This window comes from Nicotiana tabacum, chromosome 12 (assembly GCF_000715075.1).
Source record: "Nicotiana tabacum cultivar K326 chromosome 12, ASM71507v2, whole genome shotgun sequence".
Classification (NCBI taxonomy): domain Eukaryota; kingdom Viridiplantae; phylum Streptophyta; class Magnoliopsida; order Solanales; family Solanaceae; genus Nicotiana; species Nicotiana tabacum.
The window spans coordinates 6,926,763-6,946,608 of NC_134091.1; the positions used below are offsets into that span (position 1 = coordinate 6,926,763).

At 35.4% G+C, this 19,846-nt stretch overlaps 1 protein-coding gene across 1 annotated transcript; it reads right to left on the bottom strand.

Moving 5' to 3' along the window:
- Positions 1–11,900: 11,900 nt before the first annotated feature.
- Positions 11,901–13,831, bottom strand: LOC142166995 (uncharacterized). The gene is made up of 3 exons (XM_075227142.1): positions 13,592–13,831; positions 12,274–12,411; positions 11,901–12,134 (listed from the first exon to the last, which is right to left on the bottom strand). The coding sequence occupies exons 1-3, from the start codon at positions 13,829–13,831 to the stop codon at positions 11,901–11,903; spliced, it is 612 nt and encodes a 203-aa protein (XP_075083243.1).
- Between the last annotated feature and the right edge of the window lie 6,015 nt (positions 13,832–19,846).

The window sequence follows — 19,846 nt, forward strand, 5'->3', positions numbered from 1 at the left end:
ACTACTTTAGAATTGAATTTCTGAAGTTGCATTTGAAAGATAGATGAACTTCAGATTTGATTTCTGAAGTTGCATTAAAGAGATTGAACTACTTCAGATTCGAGCGGATAATTGACCGAAACTTCAAATAATATTTATTCATATTTTCATATGTTGCATATATGGAATTCCTATTAATTAACGATCATTCTCTATACACAACATTAAGAATGAAAGCTCTCAATAATATAATCAAACCTTATCACAAACTCATAAATGTTGCTAATATTTAGTTTGTATTTTGTCTCATTTTATTTAACTTAAATATAGATTAGAAGGTAAAATAATTTTGTCTAATACATACTTTGCCCCCTTAATTTGTATGCAAATTCCTTTGACACATCGCAGTTTTACATTTAATATTCTCACCAATCCATTTTCAATCAAATTAATTTATTGGAGAAGAACTTATAATGAATGACTGTTATATGATGATGTTGTTTTAAAGAGGTGTGATTGTATATTACTGTTGCATTTATTGATTGAAGGGGCTATACTCTATATTCACCGGGCAAATCCACCTCCCAAACAATGGGTTCGACTTACATACAGTCACATACCCTTCGATTAAACTACTTTATTCAGTTCAATTTATATGATATTATTTTCAAAGATTTTTAATTAAAATAATTTATATTATTTTATCTTATATTACTTTCACAACTTTAAGAATACCATATCTTAATATATACTGAATTTTAAACGATTATGTTATGTATTCTATTAAAAAAGCTTTTCAGCCATAATTTATAATAGTCTCTTCCATATTCTATAATACTCCATAAATATACAAGTTAAGTCGAAAGTTTAAATCTCATGTCTAATCAAATCGTTATAAAAATGAAACTAAAGGAGTATTACATGATTGGAAATTTTTCAAAATTATATATTTACATTGAGTGCGCACCTATTTGCAAAAAGGAAAAAATGAAAGATAATGAGTGTGGGGATACTTTATGTTCGTTAATAACTTAATATTGAATGTGCATCTGCGATCAATATCTTTAGGATAACTAACTATAGCAACTGGTAGCATAACTGCTCAAATCCTTTGGCCTTAACACCTTGATTGTATTTTTAACAAATTTATGGCATAAGTTTTTTGTATCAATTCAATGAATATGTGAAACATGTTTCAATGTACACTATTATTATTACTATTATCAACATGTAGTTTATTAATACATATTTTTGCTTTAGTTTATCATTTAACTAAAGTAAATTAGCGTACTTGTGATGTATAATTATATAAGCGCATGTTGAAGGCCACTTTTGACCTAAGAAAAATTCATAATACTTGTATGATTATCCAATCAATTTAACTTACAAATAGTGCCAAAAATAGTTTTTGGAATTTGGTCTTATATAGTTCATAAAGATTTACGTCTAAAATCATGATGTAATATTAAAAAATTTCAAGTTAGGATGTGAGGTTTAGAAATTAGCGTTTAAGACTTGCAAAAATTTTGTTTTACATTTGTAGTTTGTATAGCATGTATTTATGTAGGACCCGTAAATATTATTTTTAAAGTTGACGGTCAGATTTTTTCCTTTGTATTCCTTTATCTTCAATTGCGATATGTTGTTTTACAGTAACATTGTGGAATCGCAGTTTTACATGTAATATTCTCACTAATCCATTTTCAATCAAATTAATTTTATTGGAGAAGAACTTATAATGAATGACTATTATATGATGATGTTGTTTTAGAGAGGTCTGATTGTATATTACTGTTGCATTTATTGATTGAAGAGGCTATACTCTATATTCACCGGACAAATCCACCTTCCAAACAATGGGTTCGACTTACATACAGTCACATACCCTTCGATTATACCAACTTGAATACATTCATATGAAAATATGAATACAATCCCTTTTCAATCAAATTAATTTTACTGGTAAGGTAGTTTCTCTGCAATTCAAAGAAGTTAGTTTTGTTTTATAAATTTTTAAAAATCTTCGAATACAATTAACTTATCTTTCGCAATATTAACTAAGATCTATGTTGAACCCCAACTATTTGGTACATCGTTTGTTTTAAGTTGGCTAAACATCTTTTTTCCTGCTAAAAATTAAAGAGGTATAGATAGAAATCAATTTCAGTTCATGTATTAAATGAGAATTATTTGGAAGAATACAATGATATTGTGTTTTGACATAGTCAGATTATTGTGGTCTCTTGAATTTGTTATTGACAAATAATAAATATGGGATCTCGTGAATTTGTTATTCATGAATAATAATAACTAATCAATCAAGTAAAAAAATTAATTAATACTAACAAAATTGCAACACTCGTTGCTACCAAAGTCAAAAACTTGGTAGAAGCTCTTAAAGCCAATAGCCACGATAAAATTGAAGGAAAAAACATAACTATAATAATGCATTGGTAAAAGGCTGCATATGTAGTTGAAGAGTTGTGTGTGAAAATTTTGGATTAGGCTATGATACTCTTGAGAAAAAGGAAAATTTGAGTGGGCTCATGTTTTCTGAGAATTGCGGCTAAAATGAGAAGCTCTTTCTTTACAAGAATTAACATGGAATGCCAGGCATGCATCTCTCATGAGACAGACACCTCACTGTCTCTTCTTATATAAGATAATTATAATAATTACAAGCGAAACTCAATATGGGTTTATATACTCCTAAAGTCTTATGCAGTTTTTTTCTAAAAGCAAAAGGTTGCATAATTTTGGGATGAGAGATAGTATGTTTCTTATATGGCTTAATGTTGCGGCCAAACACACTTACGCAAGTGTACGTGGCCGTCAAGTAATAGAGTGGTGAGTAGAGTATCGTTCCTATGAAGACTTATAATTAACTTTAGACTGATTCGAACTCAAATAATTTATCGATTCAAGAGATTTCTCACAAAATATATAATTGACTAATTTACTACCTAAAACTATCAAGCAATAAAATAACTAGAAATCAACCACAACACTTAAGCAATTTCGGATAACAATCAAGAGGAGAGGATACTCCAGGGTCACAGGTTAACTAACAATCATGTTGCGTTCTTGGCTTAAAATGACTAATTGATTTATCTGGATTGTTGATTGACAGGGTTGATATTACTCATAAGAATCTGTCGAGTTCTTACTCGCCTATTCAAGCTAACTTAATAACTATATGTATATGGAATTAAGATTAACAAGAATGCATTCACAATTCCTGTATTTCAACCAAGCAAGACAATTATGTATATGTCTATCCTAATTGTGAATTCGTTCCCTGATGCCTAGGTTCAAGAACTTGATCTATTTAATTCTATACGCAATTTAGAATTCTCACTTTCGAGTTTAACTCTAGATTCGTAAATAGTATTTCACGGTTAGCTACTCATCAAAATAATTAAACAGAATTAAATAAACAACCCAATATGATAAATTCAAACTCATCAAATTAAACTTCAAACATCACATTCATGTAGCACCCATAACCCCAGAATATTAGGGTTCTTAACCACTCATGTTTGTAGTAACAATTTCCCAAGTATTTTGCATAAACAAATTACAAAGAAAAGATGAAGGAACGAAGAACTCGATGATTTTCTCCTTCAAAAGTTGTTTCACGTGATGTTCTTGCCTCCGGTCGCAAAAACTCCTCTAAGAATGGTGTTTAATGACTATTTGTACGTGTAAGGAAAAGACCTATACGAAATAACCAAGTCCAAAACCAAATAGGAGACAAAATAGGCCTTAAAACCCTGAACATCCTCGCTATAGGCTGTGCCTCGCGACCTCTATAGCGCGCTCCACCTCGCCTCATGCCTTGCCTCGCCAGCTCTGTAGCGAGCCACAAAGCTTGCGCCGCCTGCTCAATAGCGAGCAACAGAGTTCGCGTCGCATGCTTTCTAGCGAACGATAAATCTCGCGTAGCCTGGAGCTGTTCCGCTTTCAATTCTGTTGCTTCCGTCTTGAATTGTTTCTTTGCCTAACTTTGTTTTCCTCCCTTTCTCATTATCGGTTCTTCTTTCAACTCTTCTTTTGCCTTATTTCTTGTTTTTTTTGTCTTCCTTTAATTTGCTTTTCAAATATTAATCATCACTCCATCATCAAATAATTATGACAAATAATCACGAGCCAATCGTGACATTAAAATTATTCTCATCATCAAATAACCACAATCATTCTTGTAATGCATAAAATACACATAAAATCTCTACTTTACTCCCAGTTTCGTCTTCAACGTACCTATACATAAAATAAACTCAATTAAGCACAAATATAGTATAGTTTAGCATTAAAGTCCCAAAAGTGTAAGGTAAATAATGCACTAAAAATATGAAATTATAGCCAAACATCACTACCCCACACTTAAATGTTGCTCGTACTTGAGCAATTAAACTATACTTTATATAGACACGGCCTTTTTACACAAGTCTCCTAACTCATCACACCAAGAGTCTTTAAAATATACTAAGCATAAGAGTGTAACATTTTCGTCTCAAGATTTGACTCACAAGTACCACACATTATTCACAACTCACTCACTTACTCTAACATAAAGGTCAATGACATTACCTTTCCTTCATGAATCAAGTGCCCTCACACTATAAAAGAGAGTAGTTTCACACAATAAAATTTGAAGAACAATTAGGAACTCAAGATAGAAAGAATTCACTCACTCTCATAAATAACATTCATATGCTACAAAAGATGCACCATAGGCTTGCCCGTAGTGTATTACTCTACTAATTGAGTTCATTCAGTCTAGGATCAAGTAGGACTTTAATTGGTTGTAATGTAGGCTGCAGGTCGGGTAGGATATATTTGGATATAAGAGTGACTACACCTCTCTAAGCATTTTAATACATATACTTTAACATTCAATCCTTATACTTATGTCAACTAGAGGTGTTCATGGTTCGGTTTAGATCGATTTTTCCCTAAAAAGAAACCAAACCAAGTAAGTCGGTTTTTCAAATATTAGAACCAAACCAAACCAATTAAGTCAATTTTTTCTCGATTCGGTTTATGTCGGTTTTTCGATTTTTTCGGTTATTTGTCGGTTTTTTCTTAAATATAAGACATACACTACCAAACACACATTTCGGCGACCACATTTTCAACGTAACACTATCAAATCAATTGTCCTTTGAGAAATCTATTATTTACCAAGATATATTTATGATAATTGAATCAAATAGTGATGAATAATTTAAGGACTCAATTAAAAATATATTATTTTAACATGAAATAGATTCTTACACTTAACAAAAGAAAACTACAAATTAAACTAGAATGTAAAGGTAAAGAACTGTACTAAAAGTGCAAACGATTAATATTTACTATAAAAATTTTAAAACATTGTATAAAAGTATACATATATATAGGTATAATAATAAATTTAAAATAGCTACTCCTATATTCGGTTTGGTTCGTTTTTTTTAATTAGAACCAAAACCAAACCAAATTTGATCGTTTTTTAAATTTCAAAACCAAAACCAAACCAAACCAAAAAGTATCGGTTTTTTTGGTCGGTTTGGTTTGGTTTGGTTTTCGGTTTGGTTCGGATTTTCGGATTTTTATGAACACCCCTAATGTCAACCTATAACTCCACATTTACATCAATGTATATTAACTCCATACTTCTTTAAGCACAATTACATCAAGAGTCACCACTATCGAGGAATATTTTTCATAGCAATTTTTTCTTTCTTTTTCAATTCAAGTGACTCTTATTTTTTTTTAAAACAGTTCACCTTTCTCCTTATTTCATTAGTTCCACTCAAAATCCAAACCAACCACCCCACACTTTAACTTTTACAAAGTTCATAACAATTCAAGTGCTCATAAGAGGTTAAATGGTTCATATAAATGGTTAATTCAAACAAATGGGTACGGCTTGTAACGCAGTTGCCAAAGAAACAAGATTACATGCTCAAAGGGGTTAACTACGATATATAACAATTAAGCGGGTAATATATATATATATATATATATATATGGCTCAACAAAAAAATGCCTATATTACTTCCAAGACTGAATAAAATAGCTATTTTGCTTTACAAACACACAAGGTAAGTTCTAAATATCAAATGCAATGCACAGAATACCACACAAAACTCATACACATGGCACATAACTCACTCAGGATTAGACTCATCAAGACACTCTAGTCAAAGCAGATAAGTAAAGTTAAGATTATACAATTTAAGGTACTTATACAAGAGTCAGAAACTAAGTCTAAGTATCACAATCAAAGTACTCACAATTCTCAAGGCATAACAAAGTCAAAAGATATTGCTTCAATTCAATTCATCTCATAATGTCTCCTACTCATAAAAAAATAAAACTAACTATACCCGGTTCAAACAAAACCTTTAGAAAAGAACCGCGGCATAAAGAAAAACTAAGGGGGAGTTAATATACTACCTACAAAGAAATTTTTTTTGTCCTTTTTTTTTGACTTAAATCCCTCAAGAAAGCGATCTAGGAGATCCATCATCGGGAAAAGCCCACTTTTTCTACTTTTTTTCTAAGTTTTTCATAACTACTAAATTACTAGACAACTACGAAAATAAAAAAAAGAAGTTAACATTTTTCAAACACACTACTACTAATTATCTAGAGAAATTCTCTCACCCCATACTTAAAAGAGTGTAGTGTCCCTAATGCACAAATAAAATAAAACAATAACGATGGTGGACAAGAAACTCCCTGAAAGGCTAAAGGCCGAAGCAATAGCGACTCACGAGGTACTAAGACTTCCCCTAGGCATGGTCTTTTGTGCGGTCACCTCACACTCAGTTCTCACCATCTAACTCGCTTTAGCACACTTCTTTTGGCTTTCTCCCTATGCTTAAAATCCTACAAAATAAAAACAGACACTACAAAAATACCAGCCCCACGGGCAATCACATAGAACAATACTAGCCCCTCGGGCTCAATCTCATATCACAATGGGTACCCGCGCTCACTGGGGTGTACAGACTCCTTGAGGGGCCCCTTACGACCCAAGCGCAATATCAAGCCATCTCGTGGCATCGTTGCTAGGCCCTCAGCCTCATATCAATCAAGCCACGACCCCACGTAATGATGATAACAAATAGATTTCAGTCAAATATGCGGTAAAATCATCAATCAAGATGGACCAAATAACAATCCCCAATAGTGCACGACTCCACGCTCGTCATCAAGCATGTGCCTCACCTCAATATAGCACTACGATGTGCAATCCGGGATTTCAAACCCTTAGAACATCATTTACAATCATTACTCACCTCGAACTGGTCAAATCTCTAGCTCGCGACGCCTTTGCCCCTCGAATCAGCCTCCACTCGCATCGAATCTATCCAAAATCAGAACGAAGACGTCAAAATATGCTAAGAGAACGAAGCCCAAGCTAAAATAATCAAACTACGACATGAAACCCGAAATTACCAAAACGCGACCCCCCGGGCCCGCATCTCGGAATTCAATAATTTTTTCATCAATAGATTCCTTATCTCCCCACGAGTTCATACATATCAAAAGTTCTGAAATCCGACCTCAAATGGTCCACCAAATCCTCAATTAAAGGCCTAAGTTCCCAAGCCTTAGTCTCCCCAATTGTCACCCTTGATTTCCATAATTTCTAGCTCTAATCCGTGAAATAATAGCATAGGAACAAGTTTCAAGTCCAAATTCCTTACCTCAATGAAGCTCCCTTGAAATCCCTCACTCAAATCGTCCAAAAAGCTCCAAAGCCGAGGTAAAAATGGTGAAAATAGCTAAAATTCGCGAAGGCTACAATTTATACCTTCTGCCTAGTCATTTTTGCATCTGCAGCACAATACCCGCTTCTGCGGTACCGCATATGCGGTTCCTCTTCCGCTTCTACGAAAATCACTTAATGGACCAAACCCACTTCTGCGATCAATCTTCCGCACCTGCGCCTCCACAGGTGCGGTCCATTAACCGCATCTGTGGTAACTGCCTTTCCAGGCATTTCCGCTTTTGCGATCCTTTATCCGCTTCTGCGGCGATGCACCTGCGGTCCCCAATCCGCAGGTGTGTAAATACCATAAGCAGCAACTTCAGCAGCAACAATAAGGTCCAAACTTTTCCGTTAACCATCTGGAATCACCCCGAGGCCCCCCGGGACCTCAACCAAAAGCACAAACATACCCTAATACCTTGTTCGCACTTGTACCAATCTTCAAAACACCTCAAATAACATCAAATCAACCAAAACACATTGGATTCAAGCCAAATTTTTCTAAGATCTTCCAAATTTCGCTTTTGATCAAAAACCCAACCAAACCACGTTTGAATGAACTGAAATTTTGCAGACACATCCCAAATGACACAACGGAACTACTGTAACTCTCAGAATTCCATTCTGACCCCCATATCAAATCTTGCCTACCAACCGAAAATTGCCAAAATATCAACTTCGCCAATTCAAGCCTAAATCTACTACGAACCTCCAAAATTCATTCTGATCACGCTCCTAAGTCAAAAATCACCTCCCGAAGCTAACCGAACCATCAGAACTCATATCCAAGCCCTCTAACACATAAGTCAATATCTGTTTGACTTTTCCAACTTAAGTTTCCTTAAAAGAGACTAAGTGTCTCAAACCTTACCAAAATCATTCCGGATTCGATTCGACCAACCCAATACCACAAAACACTGATAACAGAGCATATAGAAATGGGAAAAATGGAGCGGTAACTCATGAGACGACTGGCCGAGTCATCACACCACCCCAATAATATTTTACTCATTGCCCATTTACTAAGAAGGTACCACTTGAGCTCGTATCACGCAATTCCACCGCTCCATGAGGCCTCACACTTACCACAACAAAAGGACCTGCCTATCGAGACTTAAGCTTTCCGGGGAAAATCTTCAACCTCGAATTAAACAAGAGAACTTCTTGTCCTGACTCAAACTCACGATGTTGGATGTGCTTGTCATGCCACCTCTTGGTCTTTTCTTTATACAATTTGGCATTTTCATATGCGTGCAATCAAAACTCATCAAGTTCGCTGAGTTGAAACAACCACTTCTCACCAGCTAAGTCCATATCCATATTCATCTTTTTGATTGCCCAATAGGCTTTGTGTTCAAGCTCGACGGGCAGGTGGCACACCTTCCCATAAACTAACCTGTATAGAGAAGTACATATGGGGGTCTTGTATGTAGTTTGATATGCCCATAATGCGTCGTCCAGCTTTCTGGCCCAGTGTTTTCTATTTCCTCTTACTGTTTTTTCCAGAATTTGCTTTACCTCTATGTTTGAAACTTCCACTTGACCACTCATTTGGGGGTGATAGGTAGTGGAAAACTTGTGCTTAACTCCATACTTTTCAAGAACATTATTCAATAATTTGTTACAAAAATGAGTTCATCCGTCACTTATCAGCACCCTTGGATTCCCAAAGCGTGTGAAGATGTGCTTCTTTACAAAGTTTACCACTACCTTTGCGTCATTAGTTGGAAGAGCAATGGCCTCCACCCACTTAAACACATAGTAAACTGCCACCAAAATGTATCTGTGACCATTAAAGTATGGGAACGGTCCCATGAAATCAATCCCCTAAACATCAAAGAGCTCCATTGTCAGAATATTCTGCAAAGGCATCTCGTGCTTCTTCGTTATTGTTCCGGTTCTTTGGCACCTATCACACTTTTTAACAAAGGCGTGTGCATCCTTAAACAATTTTGGCCAATAGAAAACCGATTGTAGTACTTTTTGGGCAGTTCTGTCCCCACCATGGTGTCCTCCGTGTGGAGAAGCATGACAGTCATGCAATATTGCATTCATCTCCTCCTCAAGGACACACCTTCGTACCAATTGATCTACGCACTGCTTATATAGGAATGGCTCATTCCACATGTAGAGCCCCACATCATGTAGAAATCTTCTTCTATTATCGAGTGTCAATTCTGGTGGCATCACCCACTTGCAATAAAATTTACATAATCTGCATACCACGGGGCTTCACTCGAGGTGATTGCTAATAACTGCTCATCAGGAAATCTTTCTTTGATTGATCCTCCTTCAGCTACATGGTTCTGATTTTTTAATTTGGACAAGTGATCAACCACTTTATTCTCTGTCCCTTTTCAATCTCGGGTTTTTAAGTCAAATTCTTACAAGAGGAGGACCCAACGAATCAGCCTCGATTTGGCATCTTTCTTTTCAAACAAGTATCTGATAGCTGAATGATCTGTGTAGACGATGACTTTGGTACCCACTAGATAGGATCTGAACTTGTCAAACGCCCACACCACTGCAAACAACTCTTTTTTAGTAACAGTGTAATTCATCTAGGTTGGATTCAGAACTTTGCTCGCATAATAAATGGAGTGAAAGTTTTTATTTCTCCTTTGCCCCAAAATAGCTTTGATATCTATGTCACTCGCATTGCACATCAACTCAAAGTGTTACGCCTAATCCGGGGCAATGATAATTGGTGCAGTAACCAACCTTTCCTTCAGCTCCTCAAATGCTTTCAGACAGACATCATCTAACTCGAATGAGGTATCTTTCTCAAGAAGCCTGCACAAAGGATAAGAAATTTTTGAAAAATCTTTAATGAAACGACGACAAAAACCTGCATGGCCCAACAAGTTGCGAATGCCTTGGACGGATGTCAGTGGGGGCAATTTTTCAATTGCCTCCACCTTTGCTTTGTCCACCTGCAAACCACTTTTGGACACCTTGTGTCCCAGGACTATACTTTCGCGTACCATGAAATGACACTTTTCCCAGTTTAGCACCAAGTTGTCTCTTCACACCTAGCAAGCACTTTGTCAAGGTTCATTAAACAATTATCAAAAGAACATCCAAACATAGAAAAATCATCCATGAACACCTCTACAAATCTTTCAACCATGTAAGTAAAAATAGTCATCATACACCTTTAAAAAGTCGTAGGTGCATTACAGAGACCAAAGGGCATTCTCTTGAACGCATACGTGCCATAGGGACACGTAAATGTGATCTTCTCTTGGTCCTTTAGGGCTATAGAAATCTAATTATACCCCAAATAGTCATCTAAGAAACAATAGTATTCCTGTGCAACTAATTTGTCAAGCATTTGATCAATGAAGGGGAGGGAAAAGTGGTCTTTTGGGTGGCATTGTTTAATTTTTTTATAATCTATGCAAATTCTCCACCCAGTGATAGTTCTTGTGGGAATCAGGTCATTATTTTCATTAACCATTACAATCATCCCCCCTTTCTTAGGCACACATTGGATAGGGCTTACCCATTTGCTATCAAAGATTGGAAATATAATACCTGCGTCAAGTCACTTAATCACTTCTTTTCTTACCACCTTTTTCACAATTGGATTTAGACGGCGTTGTTGCTCTACACTTGGCTTGTGCCCGTCCTCCATGAGGATTTTATGCATGCAGAAAGCTGGACTAATGCCTTTAATGTCAGATATCGTCCACCCAATTGCTCGCTTGTGCTCACGTAGCACTCTCAACAACTTTTCTTCCTACAATTTAGACAAGTCAGAAGAAACAATAACAAGTAAAGTGTCGGAACCAACCAAATAAGAATATTGAAGGTGAGGGGGCAGGGGTTTAAGCTCTATTTTTGGAGCTTGTTCAATCGACAGCTTTGGAGGAGGCCCACTTGGCCTATTTAGGGGATCAAAGAGGTGTTCCCTATATGTAAGCACATGATGCATCAAGGATATGCATCATCTCCTCAACCTCATCATCAATCTCCAAGATATCGAACAACATGAGTGTTTTCTCTAAAGAATCATCTAGATATACACTCATGTCAAGAAGTTTCTCATCCACCTCCATAACAGATATCATAGAGAGCTCCTCATAATGGCGGGGAAGTTGGGTTGCCTTGTAGACATTAAAGACTGTTTCCTCGTTATCCACCCTCATAATCATTTTTCCTCTTTCACTTTAATAATTGCATCACCAATAGCCAAGAGAGGTTGTCCTAATATGATTGGAACCAGTTCATCAGCCTCATAATCTAGGATAATGAAGTCCGCAGGGAAGATGAATTTCCCAATTTGCAGCAACACATCTTCAATCACTCCTTTAGGGTATCCTATAGACCTATCAGTTAGCTGCAACATCATAGTGGTTGGTCTTGGAGCTCCCAGATCCAATTGCTTGAACAAGGACAAGGGCATCAGATTTATGCTCACCCCCAAATTACAAAGAGCACGACCCACATCAATATTACCAATTCGCACAAGGATGGTGAAACTGCCAGGATCCTTAAGCTTTTGCGGAAGCTTGTTTTGGAACCTTGGAGTGCAAATCCTCAGTAAGTGCAACTGTCTCGAATTCAGTCAATCTCATCTTGTGAGCCGTTATATCTTTTATGTACTTAGCATACTTTGGGATTTCACGAAGTATATCCACCAATGGAATATTCAATTGAACCTGGCTCAACATAGAGAGAAATTTGTTGAACATGTGATCGTCATTTTTCTTTTGCAATCTTTGGGGGAAAGGTGATGGTGGCCTTGCAGCCTCCACTGGCTTTGAACTTGCATCATCTTTCTTTGACTCATGTGTTGCTTTAGTAATCAACTCCCCCTCATGTATAGGCTTGTCCTTTCTCTTCTTTGTCACTCCCTCTAGTTCCCTCCCGTTTTTGAATGTAACATTAACTTGAGGGTTCTCCTCTGTATCACTAGGAAGAGCGTCTGCGGGCCTAGTATTTTGATTTGATGCTAACTCCCCCATTTGCCTCTCAAGATTTCTGAAATCGGTCTTGAGTTGTTGATTGTCAAGCAATAACCTTTTCAACAATTCATTCGTACTCTCTTCTATTTGTCGAGGTGGCTTCTGAGGTTGATTGATATTTTCTTGGGGCCTATAATGATTTTGAGTCGGCTGGTTTCCACCTCATAAGAAATTAGGATGATTCATCCAATTTGGATTGTAAGTGTTCCCATATTGTGCATGCTGATTCATTGAACCTCTGCTCTGTTACCCCACATAGTATATAGATTCAGGATTCGTGGGGCACATGTCATTCAGATGACTGTGCCATGAAGTTTGAAGCAAATAGACATCTATTGTACATGTTGTATCTATTGTGTTTGTTGTATTGTCATTCTATTCATCTAATTTGCCAATTTTGTTATATCGGCTCGTATGACTGAGAAGTCATCAAGCTCAATTACCCCGACTGCTTTCTGTTTAATTGTTCTTCGTGAGTCCCCACCTCCTTGCCAATTGTGATCATTAGCGGTGAAGTTATTTAGCAAGAGTTGGATTTCACTATACGGCCTCACCATGCAACTACCATCACAAGCTAAATCAAGATTCATCTTTGATGCCTAGTGTGACCCAACACCTCATCGGTGTGACAATGATGCGGGCAGTCTCTGAGTAGCTTCTTGTATATTTCCCAAGCTTGACGAAGTGTCTCTCCATCCTGTTGATAGAACCCAAAAATCTGACTCCTATGCGACTTTGTCTTCTTAATGGGGAAAAACTTGATTAAGAATTTCCTTGCTAGATCATCCCAAGTGTGGATTGAGTTCGCGTGCTCCTTTTGCGACCATTTCTTAGCTTCCCCCAGCAGTGAAAAGGGAAATAGTATCAACCTGACATAGTCCTTGAAAACATTCGGATAATTATAAGTGTCCGTAATTTTCAGAAAATTCTGAATGTGCCTCTGCAGGTCTTTATGAGATAGACCCACATATTGCCCTGTGTACTGAATCAGCTCTACCATGTACTGTTTGAGGTCAAAATGCCCTGTGATGTCAGGCTTCATGATAGCCTGAGTCATATTAGCAAGATTGGGCCTTGCGGCTTCTGTCATTGCACGCTCTTCATTACCGACCATTTCTATTGGTTGCGGTTGAACTATGATGTCTAACTCTCTTTTTATTCTAGTTCTAGTTTCGACTTCCTTCCTCACTCTGTGAAGTGTTCATTCAATTTCAGGATCAAGAGGAAGGAGGTTGTTTGCGCTTCTACTCCTCCGCATTCAAGAGAAAAGCCTGCGTTAACATAAACAAGGCAAATTGAAAATTAAAACTTGAACAAATAACTAATAAAAGCTTAACTCAGTCAAGTAGCTAATTTCTAAGATCCCGGCAACGACACCAAAAACTTGTTGCTGCCAAACTCACTCACGCAAGTATACGTGAGTAGTGAGTAAATAGTTCCCACGAAGACTTATGATTAACTTTTGACTGATTCAAACTCAAATAACTTATCGATTCAAGAGATTTCTCACAAAATACATATTTGACTAATTTACTACCTAAAACTATCAAGCAATGAAATAACTAGAAATCAACCACAACACTTAAGCAATTTCGGATAACAATCAAGAGGAGAGGATACTCCAAGGTCACAGGTTAACTAACAATCATGTTGCGTTCTTGACTTAAAATAACTAATATATTTATTTGAATTGTTGATTGACATGGTTGATATTACTCATAAGAATCTGTCGAGTTCTTACTTGCCTATTCAAGCTAACTTACCTATATGTCTATGAAATTAATATTAACAAGAATGCATTCACAATTCCTGTATTTCAACCAAGCAAGACAATTAGGTATATGTCTATCCTAATTGCGAATCCGTTCCCGGATGCCCAGGTTCAAGAACTTGCTCTATTTAATTTTATACGCAATCTAGAATTCCCACTTTCGAGTTCAACTCTAGATTCATAGATAATATTTCACTGTTAGCTACTCAACAAAATAATTAAAAACAGAATTAAATAAACAACTCAATATGATAAACTCAAACTCGTCAAATTAAACTTCAAATAGCACATTCATGTAGCACCCATGACCCCGGAATATTAGGGTTCTTAGCCACTCATGTTTGTAGTAACAATTTCTCAAGTATTTTGCATAAACAAATTACAAAGAAAAGATAAAGGAATGAAGAACTCGATGATTTTCTCCTCTAAAAATTGTTCCACGTGATGTTCTTGCCTCCGGTCACAAAAACTCCTCTAAAAATGGTGTTTAATGACTATTTGTACGTGTAAGGAAAAGACCTATACGAAATAACCAAGTCCAAAACCAAATAGGAGACAAAATAGGTCTTAAAACCCTGAACATCCTCGCTATAGGCTGTGCCTCGCAATCTCTGTAGCGCGCTCCACCTCGTCTTAGGCCTTGCCTCGCCAGCTCTGTAGCGAGCCACAAAGCTTGCGCCGCCTGCTCAATAGCGAGCAACAGAGTTCGCGTCGCATGCTTTCTAGCGAACGATAAATCTCGCGTAGCCTGGAGCTGTTCCTTTTTCAATTCTGTTGCTTCCGTCTTGAATTGTTTCTTTGCCTAACTTTGTTTTCCTCCCTTTCTCATTATCGTTTCTTCTTTCAACTCTTCTTTTGCCTTGTTTCTTGTTTTTTTTTTGTCTTCCTTTAATTTGCTTTTCAAATATTAATCATCACTCCATCATCAAATAATCACAAGCCAATCATGACATCAAAATTATTCTCATCATCAAATAATCACGGGTCATTCTTGTAGTGCATAAAATATGCATAAAATATCTACTTTGCTCCCAGTTTCGTCTTCAACGTACCTACACATAAAATAATCTCAATTAAGCACAAATATAGTATAGTTTAAGATTAAAACCCTAAAATGTAAGGTAAATAATGCATTAAAAATATGAAATTATAGCCAAACATCACTTAATGCTCAACTATCTTTCCATATGTTCTTCTAGGTTATTTGGTTGATTTGTTGTTTTATGAAATAACTTATTATTCATTTTACAAGTGAATGTTCTATATTAGTTACTATGTCATTTTTCTGCATATATAGCTTTTGTACCTCTGTTATTCGGAAGAAGACTGAAACCTAAATTTGAAGTTCAATTCAAGAATAAAAACTTACGTCAAAAGTCAAAACCACGATCAAATGAATTGTGTAGCAATTTTGAGCCCTTCATATAGGTTGAAATATTAACCTAAATAGTTGTCTATTCAATCGCTTAAATTAAAAATAGCCAGCGAATAATAGCAAAAGCCCTTATATATATATATATAATATGTATAATCATGTATAATTAGTATATATATTTTGTGCATATCGGCTAAAAAAATAAACAGTAAATCCATCTGGCTATTTTTGTAAGAAAAAATTTGCTAGTGAGGGATCCATTAGCCTTTCGACGTTGGATCTCACGAGGGCCCATCAACAATTTAGATGTTTGTTGGGCTTCAAGTTTATAGGTCTGTTCCACCATCATAAACGTCACTTCGAATGTTCTTTAGAAGCTACCTTTAAGTGTCCAGCCCAAAATACTATAAACGTTGGGGGATACTGCTAATTAATGGTATACAGAGTCAGACCTATGTATAACAACAAAGACGGAAATAGAGTATTGAGTATAGGTTCGGCCAAACCCAGTAGTTTTTGTTTAAATTCTGTATTTATATTAAAAAATTCATCAAATAAGTATAATATCTAATTGCAAACACAGTAACTAAGATGAGCTATGTGTTTAGTGGCCAGTTCAGAGCCCATAAACTTCAAATCCTGACTCCGCCCTTGTATAAAAGCATTGCTATATAACAATCATTCACTATAAAAGCCAAGTGTTTATGGAATCAATTTTTATGCTATGTTATAATATGTGTTCTTTATAACAACACTTTGCTATAATAACAAAAAAATTCCAGAACAAATGAGACTAGTATAGATAAGTTTGATTGTAGCATACTTAGTAGAAATAACTGTTTTTGTTGGGTAATTAATAATTGCTTCAAGCAAAATAAATCAAGAATAAACTCGGATTAATAGTTTACTGTTAGAACTTAGAACTAATGATGGACACCATTAGCCATAAAGGGGTAAATTGCATGGTTCAAATGTAAACTATTTTCTTACGTGTATGTGACCCAATAAGATTAGACCCATAATTAATATTTAATTAATGAGCAAATCTTATCCGTCCGATCGGTTACTTGATGAACGTACCGGATTAAGTGAGAACCTCTATAAATTGGTCCTCTCCCCACCCATTAGGGTTACCGGATTTTACTTTCTTTCTTCCATCATTAAAGGCAACGGTAACATAAAGTTAGGGCAAGGGGCGAGAAACCAGTTTTTGAATTAATGCTTTCGCTTCAAGATAATGGATTCCGCTTCAGGTATGTTTTCTATGGCAATTACATGTAAGATTATCATGTTCAAGATCCTGGTATAAATTAAAGTTTATGCTTACATCAAATACATTAAACATCATATTATAACAAGTTATAATAAGTGTTAGTGAATGAAAAAGGAGTTTTTTCCTACGTTTATAACTGTTTACAAGTTAACTTGGCCCGTTGTCAATGTGGACGCCATGCAGCTCATTTTATATAATAAAAAAATTTCAATTATTGTGGATTGGAATCACAAGTCATTAGAAAAAAATTGTACAAGCATAATACAAAGAGGAGGTAATCCCAAATATATACAACTACAAGATAAGTGTTATCATATATTGGATTGAGTATAGGAATTTGTTCACGTTTTACTTAGTTTTCATGCGTGGGTCAGAACTAGAGAAAGAGTCCAGCAGCAGAAATTGAAATCATTTATAAAATGAAAATATTGTGGACACCATAAGTCCATATTAATGCATGCAATAAGTTTTTTGTAGCTGATATTGTTTCATGATCCTTGATAGGAACATTTAGCTGTGTTCCTATACATGCAGTGACTAATATGAAGAAAACAAGAAACATTTATGCATTCAGAAACACTAGTTGGCCATGGACCCTTTTGTCGATGAGCAGAGTCGGATCCAGTATTTAAATTCTATGAGTTCAATCCTTAAGCTTGTTGATATTGAACCGATTATATTTTTAAAGTTATGGACTCATATTTATTATTTGTTACAATTTTAGTAGATTATAACACATAAATTTATATATGATCCGTATTATTGGCTTTCTGAAGTTTATGGGTTCTGAATTTGTTACAATTTTAGTAGACTATAACACATGATTTGAAGTTTATGGGTTCTGAATTTGTCATAAAATCCATAATTCGTTTTAGTTACTAGGTTCATAATTGAATGTTGATACATATTTATGAACTTTTAAATACAAATACAAGATCTAAGCAAAAGCTACTGAATTCGTACTAACCCGCATTTACTTCTTTAGCTCCGCCACTGTCGGCAGGGGCAGCAAGAGAGTAGAAGCTACGTGTTCGGCTGAACTCATTAGCTTTAGTTTGGTCTAAATTATGTATTTGTCTTAAGAAATTTATTATATAAATATAAATTACGAATTTAGAACCCAATAACTTAAAATATTTAGAGTTTCGAACCCATAAGTTTTAAATCCTACTCCGCCCTTGTTTGTCAAGACCATGCTCCTCGTTCTTACTTTCTTGAGTTGCAATGCTTGTTGACTCATATCCAAAATTCTTTTGTTTTGCCGACTACTGTTGTTTGGTTTACACCATTAACAAAAATAATTTCTGTATCAAATTCAGCATATATTGTAACTCATAAATGCACCTCTTGGTTGGTCTTTAAGCCCTACAATGTTAATATCCACATTAGTTATGTGATAGTCTGTGTATTATTTTATGCATGATTAGGGGTGGCAAAATGGTTCAAAGAAAACAGTTAATCACCCATATTATCCATTAAAAAATGGGTTGGATAATGAATTTTATAAAAACGGGTCAAATATGGATAAGAACAATATTATCCATTTAGAAAATGGATAACCAATGAGTAACCATAGATAACCAATGGATCTAATTTTTACATTTGTAAAGCCTCAAATTAGGGTTCCTCAAGTTAGAGAGACTAAGAATTCTCCAAAAAGTGATCATATACAAGAAGTCTTGGATAATATGGGTAACCCATATTATCCACTGGTTAACCCGTATTTTATCTGTATTAAATATGGGTCGGGTCGAATAATTGATCCTTTTTTATTACCCGTTTTCAACCCGAACCATATCTGACCCGACCTGCCGATTTGCCACTCCTATGCATGATAAAAGTGAAATAAGACTAGCTAATACATGTATTGTTGCAATACATGGCAAGAATAACAGAAGACTAGAAAACAAAAAATATAGCATTCCTCACTGTATAACTATCGTCACATTCTTATTTACCACATAAACATCACCACATTATTTATTATTCATCGAATGACAACTCACTACATTTTTATTCATCGTAAAAACTCGCTACATTTTTGTTCATCATATAAATAACTTTGTATTATTACTACGTCAACCAAACCGAGTAGTGGTGACAAAATGGTTAAAAGAAAACAGTTATTCATCCATATTATCCATCCATATTATCCATTAAAAAATGAGTTGGATAATGAACATTTTAAAAACGGGTCAAATATGGATAAGAATCATATATCCACTTAGAAAATGGATAACTAATAAGTTTAACTTTTACATTTGTAAAACCTCAAATCGGGAGTTCCTAAGTTTGAGAGATTGAAAATTCTCCCAAAAGTAATCATATTCAAGAAGTCATAGACACTATGAATATTCATATTATTCGTCGGTAAACCTATTTTTTATCCGTATTAAATATGAGTGAGATCGAATAATTTAACCGTTTTTGCATTACTCGTTTTCTACCGGCACGTTTGACAACCTATTTGTGAGTACCAAAAAGTTGTTAATTAGGTAGCAACATAATGTTTTTTTTTGTTTTTTTTTTGCATTTTTATTTTTGCAACATGATGATAGCTGTTATAGAGTATTAAAGTTTGTATATGATAAGGTTGGAGTACGTCCGTGAAATCCTTTGGTTCTCCGTATTCCAAGGACTTTGCTGGTTTTTGGATCTATTGCCCTATTTACTACTACTTCCTACTTCCTTTTCTATCTCCTTTCTTGAA